Below are 20,539 nucleotides of genomic sequence, written 5' to 3'. Positions count from 1 at the left end.
GGTATCAGTGTTTTTCTCATAAAGAGTGTCTTTAGGCTGCTTTCTTCTTCTCCTTCTCCCCATTAGGGGTCAGTACAGTGGATCTGTTCCGCATATTTGATTTGGTGTAGGTTTTACACCAGATGCCCTTCCTGACCCAACCGTCCCCAGTCTATCCGGGCTTGGGACCAGCATTAAGTCTGTAGAAGTATATTAGGCTGCTTTCTTGCTTTTGCAACAAAGATTCTCTGTGTTCTTGGCCATGCTGATGGGAAACAAGATGAGGAAACGTAACCCAAGGAGCTGCTGACTCTGGGTTATTATTGGTTTGTTTCTGTGTCTTTCAGGGAGACCGTGAGCTGGACTAGTGAATAGAGTAAAGTCTGGCTCAGAAAACAAGATGCCACATCTCAGCATTTTCAGCACAACTGACAATATATTTAGTATCACCGTCCATGTGATCCCTCAGTAAAAACAGATCATGGATTGTTCATGGTGTAAAGCAGTTATTTTTTTAATAACATTAATACATTTGTCTTATCAATTTTGGAGTCCTTCACATGTGCAGTTCATCTCATCTCATCATCTCTAGCCGCTTTATCCTGTTCTACAGGGTCGCAGGCAAGCTGGAGCCTATCCCAGCTGACTACGGGCGAAAGGCGGGGTACACCCTGGACAAGTTGCCAGGTCATCACAGGGCTGACACATAGACACAGACAACCATTCACACCCACATTCACACCTACGGTCAATTTAGAGTCACCAGTTAACCTAACCTGCATGTCTTTGGACTGTGGGGGAAACCGGAGCACCCGGAGGAAACCCACGCAGACACGGGGAGAACATGCAAACTCCGCACAGAAAGGCCCTCACTGGCCACGGGGCTCGAACCCGGACCTTCTTGCTGTGAGGTGAGAGCGCTAACCACTACACCACCATGCTGCCCTGTGCAGTTCATTTAGATGTTAATTTTTTTTCTCCAATTTTAACAGAATGTTTTGTTTTTTTCTGATTTTTAGGAGTGTAATTCATTCAGTCCCAGAGATCAGCATCTTCAGGAATCAGCAGCGAGTCCATGAGCTGTGTGTCCATACACTAATATTAAAAAATGGAGAGCCGTGATCTGGACACAGATAATGTGACCCCACCCTCAGAAAAGCGGTAAGCTGCCATGTTCTAATATTTTAGTCAATAACTGTTCATATCTGAAATATGGAGTGAGGATATCTGAAAAGATTAGCTTTACAAAAATTTATACCGAGAATGAAAAGTTTAGTCGCCACTTGAAAAAATGCCAGATTCTGTTCATTGTTAGTAAAATTATGTTCTTATAAAATTTAAAAATGCAGTCGTATGAGACAATACACTAAAGCAACGATACGAATCGCATCCCAATCCAGGCTTCACAGGACCAGACTGATGAGACGGTGTCGACACAAAACATTACATTTTAAAGTGTAATACATTTTTTTTTATTTGTAAAGGCAGCAAATCAAACCACTGCAATATCAATACAGTCGGGGTGTTAAATTCAGATCCTGTGTCAGATCCAGGTGTTTATTTTAACCTGCATTTCAGACCGTGGTCAATCCAGCCGTGATAAAAACTGGAGTGCACGTATGTATATACAGCGGTTTACTGTAACTACCTTCAGATGGCTCCACTACAGATCTGCTGTGAATTCTGGATAGTGTGAAAATGGAGAACTGAAGGCATTTTTTAACTTGCTTTATTTCTTAATTAACGCGTTATTCAATTACGTTTTCAGTTTTAGTAACCTTATATCGTGATTTGTATTGGCAACTAATTGCAATAAAATATGATATTTATCGGCCTATTTGGTTTTTAGCCATGTTGAATTTAGTTCGTTTGGTCCACGGCAGGCGTCACTTATCCATGCGATCTTCACAAGACTTGTGCGAGACTTTGAAACATGAAGTGTCAGGTGTCAGTGTCGCCATTTTGAAAACTGTTTTCCAAACAAAGTATTGCACAAAAATGAGTTTAAATGACAATTACTGCCTACTTTTTTCAAACTTTCCTGATTGCTATCAAAACAAACAAAACTTCCGGCTTGATTATGTCAGCATTCGAAAGATGGCGCGTGCGTCTTTTGACAACGTTGGCCAAGGGCATAGGTTTGGTCTAAGCTTTGGTAGGGACATTACAACTTACTCCCCCCATAACTTGATCATACATCACGTGTACACAACCACACTCATACTCAGCGGAACAGTTCAAGAACACTTTACTTATTCCTTTTCCAAATTCAGCATACATTTTGCATTTTGTCCTCTTATGCAGTTAAGAGAAAAACATTCCAGGTAAGATCAAAATAAATAACTATTATTGGGATCTTCTGTATTATACAGCAAACACAAATCCAGATAAGAACAAAGAAATAACTTCTTGCACTTCAGGTAAATGATGCAATCTCTACATCATTGGGATATTGTGCATTTAAGAGAAAAATATCCAGAAAAGAACAAATATCTTGCACTATATAAAAATAAATAAATAAAAATCTCTGTATTACTGCAGTGTTTGTTGCATGCTTATGTGCATCTGTGTTTATCAACTGGCAAAACTAAATATGTAAACATAAATGCTTAGAACTTTTACACCCATCTAAATGCAGTGTAATCTACAGATTTTTACAGGGTTATGAATATGTCTGTAATGTTATTTAAATACACCAAACATGCCTCCGTCTGTCATTAGCAGACACAAACTGCTGCCCAATTTCTTTCAAATCAATGAGGTCAAGTGCTGTTTGATGCACATGGTATACGCTGACGTTGTTAAGGTGCTGCTGGGTCATTGTCGACCTCAGCCAGGTTTTTAGCCTTTTCAAAGCACTGAAGCTTCTTTCAGCTTCCGCTGATGCCACAGGGATAACTAACAGCCTAACAAGTTTCTCCACCTCATCAAACAGGCCATGTACTTCACTGGGCATCCCTCTCAGGATATCTGCAGCTTCTCCACTTGATTTCAGTGCATGCTTGTTGAGAAACATGGGAAGCTGAATCCTCAGACTCTCCCTGTCAATCTCTGGATACTCTCCAATAGTGTCATTAAGCCTACCGGTGAGGAGCACATCCTCAACCTGTTTGAATTTCTCCAGATCAAGTTGGTTGAATCTGTCTTGGAACTGCATATCCAAACAGTCCAAGACCTTGAAAAACTCAATCCTGTAGAACTCCTCTGCTGTCTTTGGCTGATGATGACTAGCCTGACCAGTATATCTCCTAGGGGGTTTTCTTTGGTGAGGAATTTCAATAGCCTCAATCCCTAAAGTATCCACCATCTGCACTGCCTTCTCAAACAATTCTGCAAACTTTTCCTCAGTCCTTTTCTCCTGAATAGTTGAGCTTACATATAGAACTGCAGTCTGCATGCCGGCAATTGTTTGGGAATGATTCTGCAGGGATTTGTTCAAACACTCAAGCTCTCCAAGCACCTCTGTGGCTAGAAAGAGGCCCAGAATGGTCTTCCCCTTTTGGAATCGCTCCAATAGACCATTTGCCCTAGTGCCTGTGTCTGAACCAAATGAGGCCATTTCCTCCAGATTGTTTAGGATAGCCTCATATTCATTGAGGACTACCTGCACAGCTTGCCCACGGACAGTCCGTCTTGTGGGACAGAGTGGTTTAACTGTCCTGGTGGGCCCCTCTGGTACAGTATGCTGTACCAGTATGCCTTTAAATTTGCCAGATTGGTTGCTCAGTGTTCCAAGTTCATGGACCCATTGAAGCGCATCACGCAGTAACGGTGAGGAATTGCATGCACATTGTGTAATTAGGTTGACACAATGTGCGCCACAGTGTACATACAATGCCAGGGTCTGCTCCTTTTTAAGCACTGCCTGGGCCCCAGAAAAATGCCCTGCCATGTTTGCTGCCCCGTCATATGTCTGTCCTTGCAAACCTGAGATAGGCAGGTTTAGTCTGAGGAGCACGTCCACAGCTAGTTTTGCCATCTGCTCACCAGTTGTTGCTGGTGTATCGTACAAGCCCAGAAATGCTTCCACTGGCACCAGGTCTTTATCAACATATCTCAGGCATATAGAGACCTGCTCTTTGCCCTGGATGTCCTGGGTTCCATCCATAATGATGATGGAAAATTGGACAACAGGGAGGGACCTAATCATTGTGGCAATTCCTCTCACAATTGTGTTGCCAAACAAAGCCAAGTATTCATTTTGGCACTGCGGACTTACATAATCATGGCAGCGAGTCAGCCAGGAAGTTAGGACTGGGTCATCCTTTGCCTTTAACTTCAGAAGGTGGAACAAATTACCCTCATTTGAATATTGCCCTCTCACTGCAAGTCCCTGCCTAGCCAGATACCTCACACACTCCATAATTTCCACAAGACAATGCCTGGCTTCCTGCTGTGTCTTGGCTAAAGCACTGGCCAGCTGTGTATGGACTGGAGTTTGCTCCATTGCATTCACAGTGACCGCATGAAGGTGTGCTTTGCTATTTTGATGGCGGGTAAAGCTCTCAGAAGCATTTTTCCAATTGCCAAAACCATTTAGGCTAAATGCAGGATCGTGTTTTTTTTCTAGGGAGGTCTTTTTGATCGTAAAGGCTTTGACACACTCAAAACAAATAACTTTTTGTATGGTGGGGCTATAATGCAGCCATGGATAGAGACTGAAGCATTTGGCCTGAAACAGCAGCCTCCTATTGGACAGCTGCTGTGCTGAAATTAATTTTGCATCAGGCTGGTATGGCGCACTCCCAATGTCCAGAACACTGCTACCCTGACTTGCTTGATGGTCACTAGCACTCACACTGACTGCCTCCTATAGAGCAAACAAAACGTAACCTGGTTTGTATTCACACTAGCTTGACTTAATAAAGACTAACACTTCAAATGGCATATTTACTAAGATAATTTGTTAGTATATTCCATATATGTCACATCAGAGAACCAAAACTTCACCTGGAGCCCTGAAGCTCCAGCCACCTCTCTTTCTATCTGTCCTGCCCCTTCACTGGATGTCTGAACATCCTATGTGAAAACAAAAATATTATATAATTAGTAGACCTATTCTACATCACATTCAGTGTCATTGCTGACCTACTTATGCCTGTTCTTAACTTTACACCTCACCTGACCACCTGTAGGTTCTGCTTCCTCTGTCGAAACCTCCTCCTGGTTGGCACTACACTTCTTTGTGTCCTATGTAATCAAACAAAATGTTCATGAAAAAGATTCATGAACCCATTTTTAACAAACATGAGGACTAGAATATAGCCTACATGTTGCCATGATGTATTTAGCTCAGGTGAAAAGAAATTATGCTATGACTGAGTTCAAACTGGACAAATAGAAAACTATAGTGACAAAAGCACAGATTCTTAACCTGCACAAGGCTTGCATCTGTCTTCTGTTGTCTAATTTCATGCACAGAGTTTTCATTAATTAGCGACAACTGGCAAGCTTTATAGCCACCAGGCTACACTAGCACTAACTAACTAATTAAAACAGGAGCTATCAGCATCTTTCCATGACTTCCCGTGTTTATTGCATGTATCTGCCAGAGCTTTATTCTGTTGGCTACTACAGACAGTTAAAACTAGCACTCCAAAAAGACACAGGAGGGGAGGAGGAAATATAACACTTAGCTAAGCCTTCACTGAACGCTGCAATAATTGTGTTGCGTGACACAGCTAAATATCAAACTTCTGGGCGCACTATACTTACTGTCGCAGTGGTGAAATAACTTCTAATGTCCCATTTCTTTTTAGGTGGCAATGGCATTGTTGTCTCTTAAGCTTATAAAGTAGAACAGTGGTCAAATTCAGAATGACAAATTTATACAGTTTCGGGCCATTACGAGCCAGATGCGTTGCCGCTTTCAGCACCACAGCACATGGACCTCTGCTTTCGCGTGAGGCTACCTGACTGGCACCACTGATGACCATCGCTCTGTTGCAGCCAATGAAATAGCGGCATGGGTCGTCATAGCTCCGAATACATCTCAGAACCTCTCATACAAAACGTTTAAATTAATGCTACTGTAACCCCCTTGTTACAGATTGTAGCAACAGGGCACAGGTAAATAGTCAATATTAATAGATGGACCAGTAACAGAAGACTAAGCTTGTGAGAGCCTTTGTCGTTGAGTACCGTATTTTCTGGACTATAAGCCGCTACTTTTTTCCTAGGTTTTGAACCATGCGGCTTATACAAAGGTGCGGCTATTCTGTGGATTTTTCTTCCACCGCTAGGGGCGCTCTAACCGGAAGTAGAATCAAAAATAAGATAGACGAAAAATCAATGCAAAGAAGAATTAGCAGATCTTTAGCAGATAGAACACGCACGACAAATTACTAACTGGTAATTATTTTCAAATCCTCGCCCCTTCATCATGGAAACCACACGAAGAAGTTCGTATGATGCAAGTTTTAAGTTGAAGGCCATCGAGCTTGCTATCCAGGAAGGAAACCGCGCTGCTGCACGCAAGCTTAGCGTCAATGAATCTATGGTGAGACGTTGGAGATGATTAAAGTGACTTGTGGTTTCAAACACAGGAGAAATGAAGGTAAATAAATACCGGTTATTTTCTCTTGGTTCTGTTCCGTTTTAATCAGCAAAGTTGCTGCCGTGTTAAAAGGCACTGTTCGGAAAGAATCTGTTCAGGTACATACATGTACATTTACAGTACAAAATCGTTCTGTACATGCAGTAAATATCTAATTTTTCAACATAGATATCTGCGGCTTATAGCCCGGTGCGGCTTGTATATCTTTTTTTAAAATTTTTTTTAAAAAATAGAGCGGATGCGGCTTATATACAGGTGCGCTCTATAGTCCAGAAAATACGGTAGTTGGAAAAACACAAGAAACAATGGTTTGAGGTTTTTTTTGTGTGTGTGTGCACTTGTTATTAATAATCAATAACAATAAAAAAATACACAATTTGTTGCAAGGCATTCAATGAAAAACAACAACTAAAAATAATAAGCCGGCAAAATAAAACCCTCTGTCCCAAAGTTAGCGTTGGGGCCCTTTTTCTTCAGATCCGTGTCAAGTGTATCAGTGTATGTGTATTATGTCCTACCACACAGTCCGTGAGGAGGGGGGAATGAAGGAATCCTTCACCACCCTCAGTTCAATATCGGTGGTTTCAATGTGGCTCGCCACCCAGCTCACACTGGGAATCTATGGATCATGGACTCTAGAGACAATCTCTCTGGATCTCTGGAAACCTCACACGAACCCAGCTGGAAACTCCCCGATAGACGGTGGACCTTGGCTGGGACCTCATCAAATGAAGTCACAGAAAAAAAACCCTGACCTACAGAGAGGTCAAAGCAGATCCAAATAGCATGTTGATTATCACCAATCAATAATACTCATTTGCATTAACCAGTTTAAATCATGCTCTCAAAAGGTTTAGTTGTACAACAAAAATCAAATCTTAGTTCAAGAGTTCAAGTATTAATTTGTAGTTGCGAAACTATAAATACATTCAAAGTGCTTTTTTTTATTCAAGTACTGTAGTTACATTAATAACTGTTTCAAGAGCTGAAATAGTTTGTTACATTAGTAACAAAGAAAATATAATTTTTCAAAATTAAAATAATTTTATATATATATATATATATATATATATAGCATAGGGCAATTCCATGTAAATGTCAACCTCACCATGCAAAAATAAAGCAACATGTAATACATCAAAACCACTCCCAGAGATCTCACCTAGGCCTGTATTTTACAGATGTGAATAAGTTGAACCAATTTGTAACCAACCTAATATGTCACTGTCAGTCTTTCTTTCTTATAATGTAAAACCCAAGCTAAAACCAACTTTGATCATGTACAATTCTATATTATTGCCACAAGCCACAGAAATGTATGCTAAAATCCACAAAACAGCAAAACAATAGCCATCCTAAATATTATTTAAGAACTTTGATAGTTTTAGCTGATATTTACAGAGTTTTTCAAAGGGTTATGGTGGTTAAATTGCTGATTTTCTAAACATATGCCATGTCTATTTCAGACGCGTCACATCCATAACGGAATTTCGTCACATCCATAACGCTGACTTTTCCTTCCGAAACTCTGCATGAAATACAAAATATTTTAAACAAAGATTTTTTAATATTCACCTTGGACCCCTCAATCAAATGGATATCTCCATTTCGACATTAGGTTTACAATTTCACAGAGTTTGATAAAAATGTACAGTCACCCAAGAAAAGTGATAATTTGGTAGAAAACTGCATTAAATTCAGAAACCCCATGGTAGTTAGGCAGCTGGGCCATAGAAGGTTCATGCTGCACGCTGCATGCTGCACGCTACACGTGACACGCGTGTAAAGAAAAGTGGACAAACGTAGCATGACTTGCTCTGGGCCATAGAACGGCGTTCACGTTGCACGCTGCACGCTGCACACTTCACGCGTGAAGCGAGAAATGAACATGCACACTTTTTTCTAGGCGTGAAGATGGAAATTCCAGTCAATGCATGCGGTCACCGCCGCGCCAGCCAATCAGAACAGGTCTAGGGAGATAACTCTATGCTTTCAGGGGAAAACTTCAGAAAAAATATAATTGAATGGTATAATTGAAAAATAGTTCTTCATCGGGATTGTCAAGCAGATTATAGAATGTTCGGTGAAATTCACCACGGGTTTCTCTCAGAAGGAAGTGTTCTCGGCTCCAAATTCTGTTCCTTTTTCTCTTCCTCTGTCTCAGTAAAAGCAGAATGAGGCAATCGTCGTCATCCGAAGAGTCCATATTGTTGGTTACTCGGTCAAAGTAGAACAGACGCAACACGTGAACATCCAAGCATGAAGTTTAATGGCCCAGGGTCCAGTTCTTCACGTGAACGTGTAGCATGCAGCGTGCAGCGTGAACCTTCTATGGCCCAGCAGCCTTAGAGGCATTAAGGCCTAACATGCTTAATTGTCTCTCCCTGCACCGGTAACAATGAGAAACTGCACTAAATATTTACCTCTTTAAGTACCACAAGCACACCCTTTCATCAAGCAGTCTCACCAATACCTTTTTTTTTTTTTTACATATGCAATGAACAACAGCTTAGAAAAATATTCCTTAGTAAATAACAATAAACAACACTGAAATGATTATTTAGATGTGACACCAGCAAGCTAAACTGCTAAGTTCAGGTCAATGGCCCATTAGCATCACAACACAGTCTCAGGTGGGGTTTACATTAGACCGTATCAGCGGATCATCAGATTAACGTTTTTAAAACGATTAGCGTGCACACAGCAACGCCAATACACGGATACGCTCGGCTCCGCAGGCATCCTGCGCTCCAAATCACTCCGCTCTGAACAGCGAGTGCCCTCTGGAGGGTGCGCACTCCGGCCCTGCGCAGCTCACACAGCGCGCGAGTGGAGTGCACGAGCAGTGATTTGGGACTGAGCCGCTGTGTGTGTGATCTCAGTGCATGTCGGGCATGCGCGTCACTTACCACTTGCAAGTGGAAGGATGGCAAGCCTAAAGACAATCATAACTACACAATGGGCAGTATTTGCATCAGTATTTGCAGTATTTTCATACTTTTATACTCTTTAATGAAAGGTGATACAAGGCGGAAGTCCGCGCCGTTTTTCAGCAGTTGCGTCACATGACCAACGCCAGCGAATCAGGAAGGTGGATGTCACAGTGACGTTGTCCAATGATGACGCCAGCTAGAGCTCAGCACAGCGTATCCGCGTATTCTCAATGTTTACACAGCACCTGACCACACACGATCTGGATTGAATACGTGGACCCTGGCGGATTCCCGTTTCCCGGCGTTTCCAGGCATTTTAATGTAAACAGACAGTGCATCTGCGAAGAAAACGAGACAGATACGGTCTAATGTAAACTTGGCCTCAGGCGGCTATAGCACCATTAGCACCTTTTTCATGGCTGCTGCGCCGATTAATATAACTTTCAGATGCTTTACAAATCAACCAAACAAGTTAAAGAGTTTTTTTTTTTTTTTTTTTTCACTCACCGAGTGATCAATTTAGGAACGAGCGTTCCAGCAATTACCCTCGCCCGAACGGCAGGAATCGTCCGGTCTCACACTGCTCTATAAAGTTTAAATATTAACAATATACTGGTCAACCAGTGTTTAACATCATTAAGAATTATTCCAACTCAGTTCAAAACATTATTTTCAGGTCTTACCCCGTGGATGAAAACAGGTTTTATCTGCGTTTGGATCAGACAACGCACGAGGCAGCAACCGTAAACATGGCTGCAAAATAGGAAGTTACGACCAGACGTAACCTACGAGGTTGATCACCTGGGGCGCACAAGATGCACTAATTGGCTATTCGGGAAGCTCATTCTATATAGCCTTCTGCAGCAACTCCTTTTTTTTCTCTATTTCTCCTTTTCTCCATTTTAAACACTTTTCAATAGTTTTTAGTGCATATAATCAATTTCAATGAATTATTTATAAAGCATCTATTTATTTCAAAATAAAATGAGTTGCTTTTAGAATTTTAATGACTGATCAATTACTTTCAATGAATTGTTTTTTTTTTTCCACAAATAAAATGGATTATTTTAAGAGGATAGTCTTAACAAAATTATGACGCTTTACAGCCTGGGCTACACTACCACTGCATAGTATATTGAAATATTACATTAATAAATGTAGATTTTTGCTATATTAAAATAAAATGGTAAATATTGGTAGGGACTATTTTGTATTCCCCAAATATTGATTGTGATATGTCCCTACCATCCCTATATAAATCTACGCCATTGATGTTGGCAGATGTTGCCCTGTGTCTGAAATCGCTCTCTACCTACTCACTATATAGGGCACAATATATTGGGGACACCATTTTGTAGAAGTAATTCCCTCTATAGGGATTAGTGAACAAGTGAGCCATTTTGGACACAGGGTTGGTCACTTTGATTTCCGTTGTACGTTTTACTTCTGTCCTTGATGTCTCACACAGATCTCAACGAATCTCGTTTATGGCCATTGCTTTGACATATGGACTGATATATTACAGAGCATATTTCAAACACTCATAACTTGCTATAGCAGTGACAAAATAGCAATCAAAAATGCATTCCGATATGTAATAAAATGAGAAATAGAATTTTGATATATTTGCCTTCAGTTCTCCTTTAAGCAGTCGTGTTCTACAGGCTGTTTCAGTTTTATTGTTTCCAAGTTCATGCAGGCCAAATGAAACGAGGCTGTGGGCCTGGAGTTTGACCCCATGTGCCATAACACTTCCTTCTGATGAGCTTCACTTTCTGGACTGTTCAGTCAGCGTGCTTTGAGGCAGTTAGGTTTCCACTCTATAACTCTGTGCTCTGTGGGCTACGACTTCTGGTGCTGCCAGAAGTTGTACCTTGCTCAAGGGCACTTCAGCCCAAGGCCATCCCATGTTAACCTAACTGCATGTCTTTGGACTGTGGGGGAAACCGGAGCACCCGGAGGAAACCCACGCGGACACGGGGAGAACATGCAAGCTCCACACAGAAAGGCCCTCGCCGGCCGCTGGGCTCGAACCCAGAACCTTCTTGCTGTGAGGTGACAGTGCTAACCACTACACCACCATGCTGGTGGTGTCAGAGGTAGAGCACAAAAAGCATATTAAACAGAAATATCACAATACATTATATGAGCAGCAGATTCGTCTCTCGCAGTATTTTGTATTGTGATATTCCAGACAATGAAATTCCGTCTCATGCCTCCTCTTAGTCATGAAAGTGTTCCGGATTATCCCTGAATTCCGGATTTTCATGAAAATTCCTCTGTATTTTTTCCGCTAATGACGAAATACCCGGAAATCCGGATATTTGACAAAACTCTTGAAAATCTCCGGTTTTCCGAATGGAGAAATTTATTTTTCAGATTTTCCACGTTCCTAGACGCGGTGTAATACTTCTCATCGTCCGTCTTCTTCTTCTTCTTTCAGGTTTAATGGCGGTTGGCATCCACTATGGTGCATTACCGCCACCAACTGTATTTTTGCGGAACTGCGACACTATCTAGTTGGAGTTTCAATGGAGGAGTGACCAAAAAAAAAAAAAAAAACCACCCCAATAAATACACTAAATCCTACCTAAAAGGCCTGTATTTTTAAGGAACTCAAAAACATGCTTCCAAGCAGATGGTACTGAGAAGGCAAGTAACCTATCAAGAGTGAGCCTAGTCTCCCCTAGCTCTCTAACTCGTTCTAACAGAATTGCTCTCTGGACACTATAAGCTTGGCATTCTAATAGCACGTGATTTACAGTCTCTTTCCTGACAGTAGATGCAGTGACCAGTGGCATGTTTGCCAATTGTGTGGAGGTTGCCATTTAATCTACTATGACCTATTCTAAGCCTTGTGATTACTTGTTCTTCTCTACGGCTACCGCTGCCCAGTCTTCTTGAAGGGACCTGTTTTTGAATTGCTCATAGAAAGCTGCCCCTACTTTCCCCATCCCACTGCCCCTGCCATGCACCCAACATTTTCCTGAATATAATAACCTTGGGCGGCACGGTGGTGTAGTGGTTAGCGCTGTCGCCTCACAGCAAGAAGGTCCTGGGTTCGAGCCCCAGGGCCGGCGAGGGCCTTTCTGTGCGGAGTTTGCATGTTCTCCCCGTGTCCGCGTGGGTTTCCTCCGGGTGCTCTGGTTTCCCCCACAGTCCAAAGACATGCAGGTTAGGTTAACTGGTGACTCTAAATTGACCGTAGGTGTGAATGTGAATGGTTGTCTGTGTCTATGTGTCAGCCCTGTGATGACCTGGCAACTTGTCCAGGGTGTACCCCGCCTTTCGCCCGTAGTCAGCTGGGATAGGCTCCAGCTTGCCTGCGACCCTGTAGAAGGATAAAGCGGCTAGAGATAATGAGATGAGATGAGAGATGAGATAATAACCTTGACCTCCGCTTTGCTTAGTGGGATGTTAGACTGGATTTCAGATTTCAAAGCCTCTTTGGCAAGCTGATCCACAGCCTCATTTCCTGCAATGCCCGAATGGGATGGAACCCATAGGAAATTTACTAAAATGTCTTGCTGGTGTAGTCTAAAAAGATATTGAAGTACCTCACAAAGTAAATCAGGCCTACACTTAGACTTGCCGTGAAGGATACTATTCAATGCTGACAGGGAGTCAGAACATATGACATTGAATCTAGATTTAGTGTCATCAATCCACATTAAAGCAAGATAGATGGCAAATAACTCCACTGAATAAACTGCAAGGTGGTCAGACGTCCTTTTTGCTATCTTTGTCTTATACTGTGGGATAAAAACTGCAGCTGCAGTTTTCCCAGTTTCAGGGTCTTTAGAGCCGTCTGTAAAAATTTGAACCCCTTCAGGATAGTTATTGCGAATGTGAAAGTTGGTTAAATATTTCACATTACTATCATCCTCAGCTTCCTCGCGCATCTTCACCAGGTTAAGATCCACCTCAGGCATAATAAAAAAACAGGGGGGAATAGCTGGCAGTGGTACCACAGAGCTATGGGCCACCTTGGTTAAGCCAAGCTCTCCAGCCTGATCATTTCCAACCCACCCAAAACTATTAAAGTTTGCCTTGCCATGCTCCCAACATTGATTAAGGACATGCTTGGTTGGATGATCCCCTTTATAACCCTGCAGGTTCGTCCAGTACACCATCCCCAACTGCTGCCGCCTTAAAGCCAATGGCATCTCCCCTGCTTCAACCTGAAGTGCAGGGACTGAAGAGGTTGTGAATGCCCCACTGCACACTCGCAAGGCCTGTGCCTGGACCACATCAAGTTTCAATAAGTGTGTCTTTGCTGCCGATCCATACGCAATGCACGCATAATCCAGTGACAATCTAATAAGTGCTATATAGACACGTTTTAATGCCATCATAGTGGCACCCCAATCACTCCCCACTAGACACCTGAGTATATTTACTGCCTTTTTACACTTGACAACAACTCTCTGAATGTGATCTCTATAAGTAAGTTTACTATCCATCCAAACCCCTAAGAACCTCACCACCTCAACCTGTTTGAGCGGCTGCATATATAAAATTTGCACAGGAGGTACACGTCTTCTCTTGGTGAAACAAATAACCTGTGTCTTCTCCACTGAAAAACGAAAACCCCACTTATCGCCCCACTTCTCCACAAGACTGACCACTGCCTGAAGTTTCTGACTAATGAACACTGAGTTTCGGCCCCTAATCCACAGTGTTCCATCATCTGCATACAATGAACGTCCAATATTAACATCTATTCCAGAAAAAATATCATTAATCATTATACTGAACAACAGAGGGCTGCACACACTACCCTGTGGAACTCCATTATCCACAGGATAAGTACCAGAATATGACTGTCCAACACGCACCTCAATGGTCCTATTTAACAGGAAGTCCATGACCCAGTTATACAGCCTACCACTTATTCCCATTGCCTCTAACTTGATAAGGAGTCCTTCACGCCATAGCATATCATATGCCTTTTCTATGTCAAAGAAAACTGCATTGACTTGCTCTTTGTTTGCTTGAGCTTTCCTTACAGTATCCTCCAAGCACAACACAGGGTCCATAGTCATCCTTCCCCTGCGAAACCCACTCTGACATGAGGTAATTAAACCTCTCTTTTCAATGACATAAGTCAACCTATCTGTGACCATCCACTCCATTAACTTGCAGAGGTTAGAGGTCAACACAATGGGCCTGTAGCTTGTTGCCTCACTCTTTTCCTTACCTGGTTTTAAAATTGGTACCACAACAGAGTGTTTCCAAGCTAGGGGAATAGTCCCCATTTCCCATATCAAATTAAAATGCTTCAAAAGTACCATTTGTGCTTCAGGCCTTACTTTATCCACCATTACATAACAGATGTCATCTTTGCCTGGAGAGGTAGATCTAACTCCCCTAAGGGCCCGCTTTAACTCAAACAGAGAATGGTGCATCAAAGGCCTCATCAGTAATAATCTTTTTCTCTAACACATTAGGGTGCAACCTTACCAATTCCTCCCTAGCCACTCTAGCCTCAGCAGACACATTATTCATACTATGAATTCTGGCAAACACTGTAGCAAGGGCTTCTGCTTTCTCCTTGTCCGTTCCCATGACTTCATCATTAAACTTGATAGCTGGTAAGGAATATTCCCTCCTAATTCCCCCCATTCTTCTAATCATCCCCCACACTTCATTAATTGCCGTATCTCTTCCAATAGTGTCACAAAATGCTCTCCACCGCTCCCTCTTTGCCTTTCTAATCACCCTCCTAACCATAGCTTGGGCTTTTTTATACTCAACTAGATCAGTGAAAGAGAAAGTAGACTTAACCTTTTTAAAAGCCTTATTTCTTACCTGTATTGCTTCCTTACACTCATCTGTCCACCAGGGCACCATTTTCCGCTTCCCACTGTCTGACGTTTTCCCAATGAATTCTAAAGCAGAAGAATGCAATATCTCTGTAACCTTACTGTTAGCCATATTAACATCCTCATACACATCCAAATTGAGGCACATCAGCCTAGTACTACAATTTGAGGTAAAATCCTCCCATTTGGCCTTTTTAAAATCCCACCTGGGGAAGATTACTTCCTCAATCTGAACAGATCCCACTCCAATTTCACACAGGATGGGGTAATGATCACTACCAACACAGTCATCCTGCATTACATTCCATTTAGAGCATCTTGCATACTGCGCAGACACCAGGGTGAGGTCGATAGCTGTCTCCCACCCACTTGAGACATCAATTCTGGTCCCCCTCCCATCATTGAGGCAAATTAGATCTCTTTCCTCTAGCAACTCCTCAATTACCTTACCATTACTATTGGTGTCTGTGCTCCCCCAAAGGGTGCTGTATGCATTAAAATCCCCACACCATACCATCTTGTGGGATACTTCCCCCAGGAACTTATCAAGAACATCTTTATGTAGGACAATGCAGGGATTGTAATAATTAACAATCAAAAAGGTTGAGCTACCTATCCATACCTCAATAATAATTCCCTCTACCTCCCTACTTACCTTTATTATTCTATATCCCAACCCCTGCATGATAAATAAAGCCACCCCTCCACCAGGGCCATTATCCCTGTCCCTACGCACAACTACATATCCTTGTAGGACAAAGTCCAGGTGAGGCCTAAGCCATGTCTCCTGAACACATAACATTTGGCTTAATATCCAAATCATCAACAAATTTCTTAAACTCCTGCCCATTAGAGCAAAGACTTCTAGCATTCCACTGTAAAATACTAAAAATCATTAGGAACCCCCACATGATGCTGACTGTGAGGTGGCTTGTACGCCCTGGAGAATATTCAATGCTTTAGTAATTTCATCGACTGAAACTTCCGCCCCCACACGAAAATGCTTCTGTGCAGCTTTGACAATAACTTTAATCCTCTCGCTCCTGCTCTCTGTGACCGCTGAGCAGTTTATGACTTCAGCCAAGAATTTCACACTATCCACCTTTATAGCGTCTGCACATATAGGGCTAGGTGATTCCTTACTCTGCTGAGAAATAACACTTTGCCTTTGTTCCTGCTGTCGTTGGCCCGCTTCAAGCTTCCTTCTTCCATCAACCTTCTTAATTGCCTCTGCATAGGTAAGTTTCTCCTCAACCTTAACTCTTTGTACTTCAGACGCTTTTTTGTGTGCTTGACAACCCTTGTATGCTGCACTGTGTGAACCCCCGCAGTTGCAACATTTAACAGTACCCTCCTTACATTGACCATACTCATGATCTTCTCCTCCGCATTTACCACATCGTCTTTTTCCTCTGCAAATGGCTGCTACGTGCCCAAATTTCTGGCAATTAAAGCACCGCAATGGAGGCGGGATGTATGGACGAACCTGGAAGCTCATATATCCTACCCTAATCCTTGTAGGCAATACCTTCTCATCAAAAAATAACAAAACAGAAAGGCTCTCCTTTTTTATTCGATCTCGGGTAAACATCAATCTCCTACATTTGACAACATTAGCTCCAGATACATTGCTCATAATATCCTCACACGGCAAATCAGTAGACACGTCAGTTATAACTCCAAGTTCAAGTTTCTTTCGCTCCCAGTAAGTGCACTTAATTTTCTTACCATCCATTTCAGACATTGCAAGAAGTTTATCCCGCTGCGTGGCATTGTAACAACCAATAAGTAAGCTGCCATCTCTTACAGGTGTGACCTGCACTGTGCCTACGGCTGCATGAAGTGCTTTGGTAATTTTCAGTGGATTAATAGAGATAGGTGAATCAAATTGTAATTTGACCTTTAGTTCCTTGTCATTTATCACTCGCATTGCTTTATTGGGATTACCTTTATCAGACTCTAAATTACCTTCGGACACTCTCTCGTTTCGCTCCTCTTCCTACCACCTGCCATTCCTCTTTTGAATTTCCCTCGCCTTCTCCTTCTATGTCTATTTCACCTCCAGTCAAACTACCGTCACTTCTCTCCATCTCGACACCCCACCTAGACGCCCTCCCGCAGCCACCTCGGCCTCTCATCGTCCTTGCATGGGTGCAGTCCTTAAATAGTCCAAACACAGTTCACTGATTAAAGACCGGTGTTCTTTGTTAACGGCGCGCGTGCCGGAGCTCGTTAGGCGCGCGCGCCCAAGGCGCGCCTTCAGGTGCACAGGACTGACACCATTCTGCGCAAGCGCAACACAATCGTACAAGAAAGCATGTTCAAGCTGCCAGTGTAGCTGCAGTCTTTTTAGTTGCGAATTACGAGTATTTTCTCTTGTGTTAATAATTCGCCATGTCAAAACAAGCTAAGCTTTCCTCCTTCTTTCGATGTGAAGAGAGGTAAGCAATTTATATATATATATATATATATATATATATTTTTTTTTTTCCCCATGAAAGTTGCATTTTGTGGTTTCGAAGCTAAGTTTTAGTGCCGTTTCTAGAACACAACATCAAGAAAACGTGGAAGAAACAGCAATAATGGAAGAACCGGTTTCTAAGCTGCCTAAAACTAGCAATGGTAATTGATTTTTGTTAAATAATGCACTCAGGCTGCCACTTAGTGTGTGTGACACACACACACACACACCCTACGCCCCTGATTTACATGAGAAATTTGGTATTCATTGGTGTGTTTAAATTTACAGACAATACGAACTAATGTAAACAATTGGCTTCAACTCACCATAAATCTGAATTGGAAATTTTTAGTTCACTTTAGCTTTTGCAAACACACAACTCTACTAAAAGATTGATAAACAAGGCTCAATGTCCCCAACATTGAAACCTGAAAGCTTTAGAAACTTTAACAGACCTTTACTTTTTAACAGTACTGTTTTGGGATTTTGCTGAGTTTACCTTCAACTGTCTGATTTTTTTCAAAGTAATGAACTGTGTAGCAGGAAAATCACCGCGTTTTCTAAATGCACTCCTGAAAATGACTCCTTAACTAGGGGAATTAAATTTGATATTTTTGACATGTTAATTATTAATGTACGTGAAAGAAAAAGGCTTAAAAGTTATAACTTGTTTTAGTGAAAATAAGTACTAAAATGCACTAGAATGCAGGGTTTTGCGTGTTATGTTATTAAAATATTTTCGTGGGACATTGCCCCCCCATCTTAGTTTGACTTTCAAAAGTCAGGATTTTTTTCTTTCCACTTTCATCTCTACTCCTCTGTAATGTTGTACAGTGAACTCCAGATGAAGAGATCAGACTCACCAGAACTCAGCTGTGTCTCCATGAAGAGTGATCGGTCTATGGATCCTCTTTTGGACTTTAACACTGGAAACCCCTCATCTGTCCACAGGTAACATCCTATAATTCTCATAGTTAAAGTCACTGTAGAGAGAAAGACTGTGTTACACATTCCTTTATCCAGCCCAGTTCATCATCATAATTTTGATATTTATCAGTTTGTGAGACTTTAATTAGGTCCTAATGCTGCTACAATACTTTCACTAAACATTTTAGAGTAATTAATATCAATAACTGCACAGTTCAGTGTTTCACAGTGTCACATACAGGATAAGGCAGAAAGTGCATCTGGATGTGACACTAAGTCAGTGTAATTGCAAACAAGATAAATAAACAGTAATAATTAATAATTACCAGTGTAAATGGTGTATATAAAGGACTGTCTATAATGTTGTACAGTAAACTCCAGATGATGAGATCAGACTCACCAGAACCCAGCTGCGTCTCCATGAAGAGTGATCGGTCTATGGATTTTCCTTTGTACTTTAACAGTGGAAACCCCTCATCTGTCCACAGGTAACATCCCATAATTCTCATAGTTAAAGTCACTGTAGAGAGAAAGACTGTGTTACACATTCCTTTATCCAGTCCAGTTCATCATCAGCATTTTGATATTTATCAGTTTGTGGTACTTTAATTAGGTCCTAATGCTGCTACAATACTTTCACTCAACATTAAATTAGAGTAATTAATATCAATAACTTCACAGTTCAGTGTTTCACAGTGTCACATACAGGATAAGGCAGAAAGTGCATCTGGATGGGACACTAAGTCAGAGTAATTGCAAACAAGATAATTAAACAGTAATAATTAATAATAACCAGTGTAAATGGTGTATATAAAGGACTGTCTATAATGTTGTACAGTAAACTCCAGATGAAGAGATCAGACTCACCAGAACCCAGCTGTGTCTCCATGAAGAGTGACTGGTCTATGGATCATCCTTTGTACTTTAACAGTGGAAACCCCTCATCCGTCCACAGGTAACATCCCATAATTCTCATAGTTAGTCAGTTAAAGGCTGTGCTACACTGGCATTTGCAGCTATTTTTGATTCAATATATATTCGAGTGTCTCTCATTCTACTGTACAGTGTTTTTTTTTTTCAACGTTTTTATTAGTTTTCAACACATTACAAAACAAGGTACAAAAACCAGCGTACAATGCGAACACTATAATATAACAGATGTCTTCCTCCAACCCCAGATAAGCCACCCTCCCTGTAGAGGTCAAAGTACAATTCATAGTGTTTGTCAATGTGATTAAAAAATATGTGTTAAAAAGATAAATAATTTCATTTAGAAGTTCATTAATAGTTAAACCATACTAGAATTCATGTGTGATGTGATTTGGTACACATTGGTGAAGGGATGTACTGCCCCTTGCAGAACAGGCTCACGCCAGCTATGTTAAGTTGATTTTCAGAGCTGAGTTTTATCTTGAGAGCTTTGGAAGCAAACAGTTTTCTTACCTGCTACTGCTACTATTCCTATTTTTGTGCTTAGCCGTTAGAACAAGTGTATTAGCCAGCTCACATTCATTTTTGTAAGTCTGAAACCAGAATATAAAACGGAGATCTTTTTATTTTCAACGTTTCTGAAGTGGACTTTTGTTGAACTGGGCTAACGGACACTGCTTATGGAACTAGTTGCTAGCAATAATGTGGTCAGAGGAAGCCATTGCAAATATCTCAAGACTTCAAACCTCTACACTCCCCCCAAACTCAAACACACTTATTCTCTCTCTTGTTTTACAATCATATAATTAAAAAGAAATCATATCACATTAGTACAGGGTAAAAATTAAAATAATAATAATCTCATCTCATTATCTGTAGCTGCTTTATCCTGTTCTACAGGGTCACAGGCAAGCTGGAGCCTATCGCA

At 41.5% G+C, this 20,539-nt stretch overlaps 1 protein-coding gene across 1 annotated transcript in view; it reads left to right on the top strand.

Annotated features, from left to right (window-relative positions):
- The first annotated feature begins 1,068 nt into the window (after positions 1-1,068).
- LOC132870700 (NACHT, LRR and PYD domains-containing protein 12-like) overlaps positions 1,069-20,539 on the top strand; it is a 108,982-nt gene continuing 89,511 nt past the window's right edge. The window contains exons 1-3 of the mRNA XM_060904500.1: positions 1,069-1,140; positions 19,053-19,169; positions 19,520-19,636. Of these exons, the coding sequence (XP_060760483.1) occupies positions 1,088-1,140; positions 19,053-19,169; positions 19,520-19,636 (287 nt within the window). The 5' untranslated portion in view covers positions 1,069-1,087. The remainder of the gene's footprint in view (positions 1,141-19,052; positions 19,170-19,519; positions 19,637-20,539) is intronic.

The sequence above is a fragment of the Neoarius graeffei genome, chromosome 22 (assembly GCF_027579695.1).
Source record: "Neoarius graeffei isolate fNeoGra1 chromosome 22, fNeoGra1.pri, whole genome shotgun sequence".
In the NCBI taxonomy this organism is placed as follows: domain Eukaryota; kingdom Metazoa; phylum Chordata; class Actinopteri; order Siluriformes; family Ariidae; genus Neoarius; species Neoarius graeffei.
This window is presented reverse-complemented; position numbering and strand designations above follow the sequence as displayed.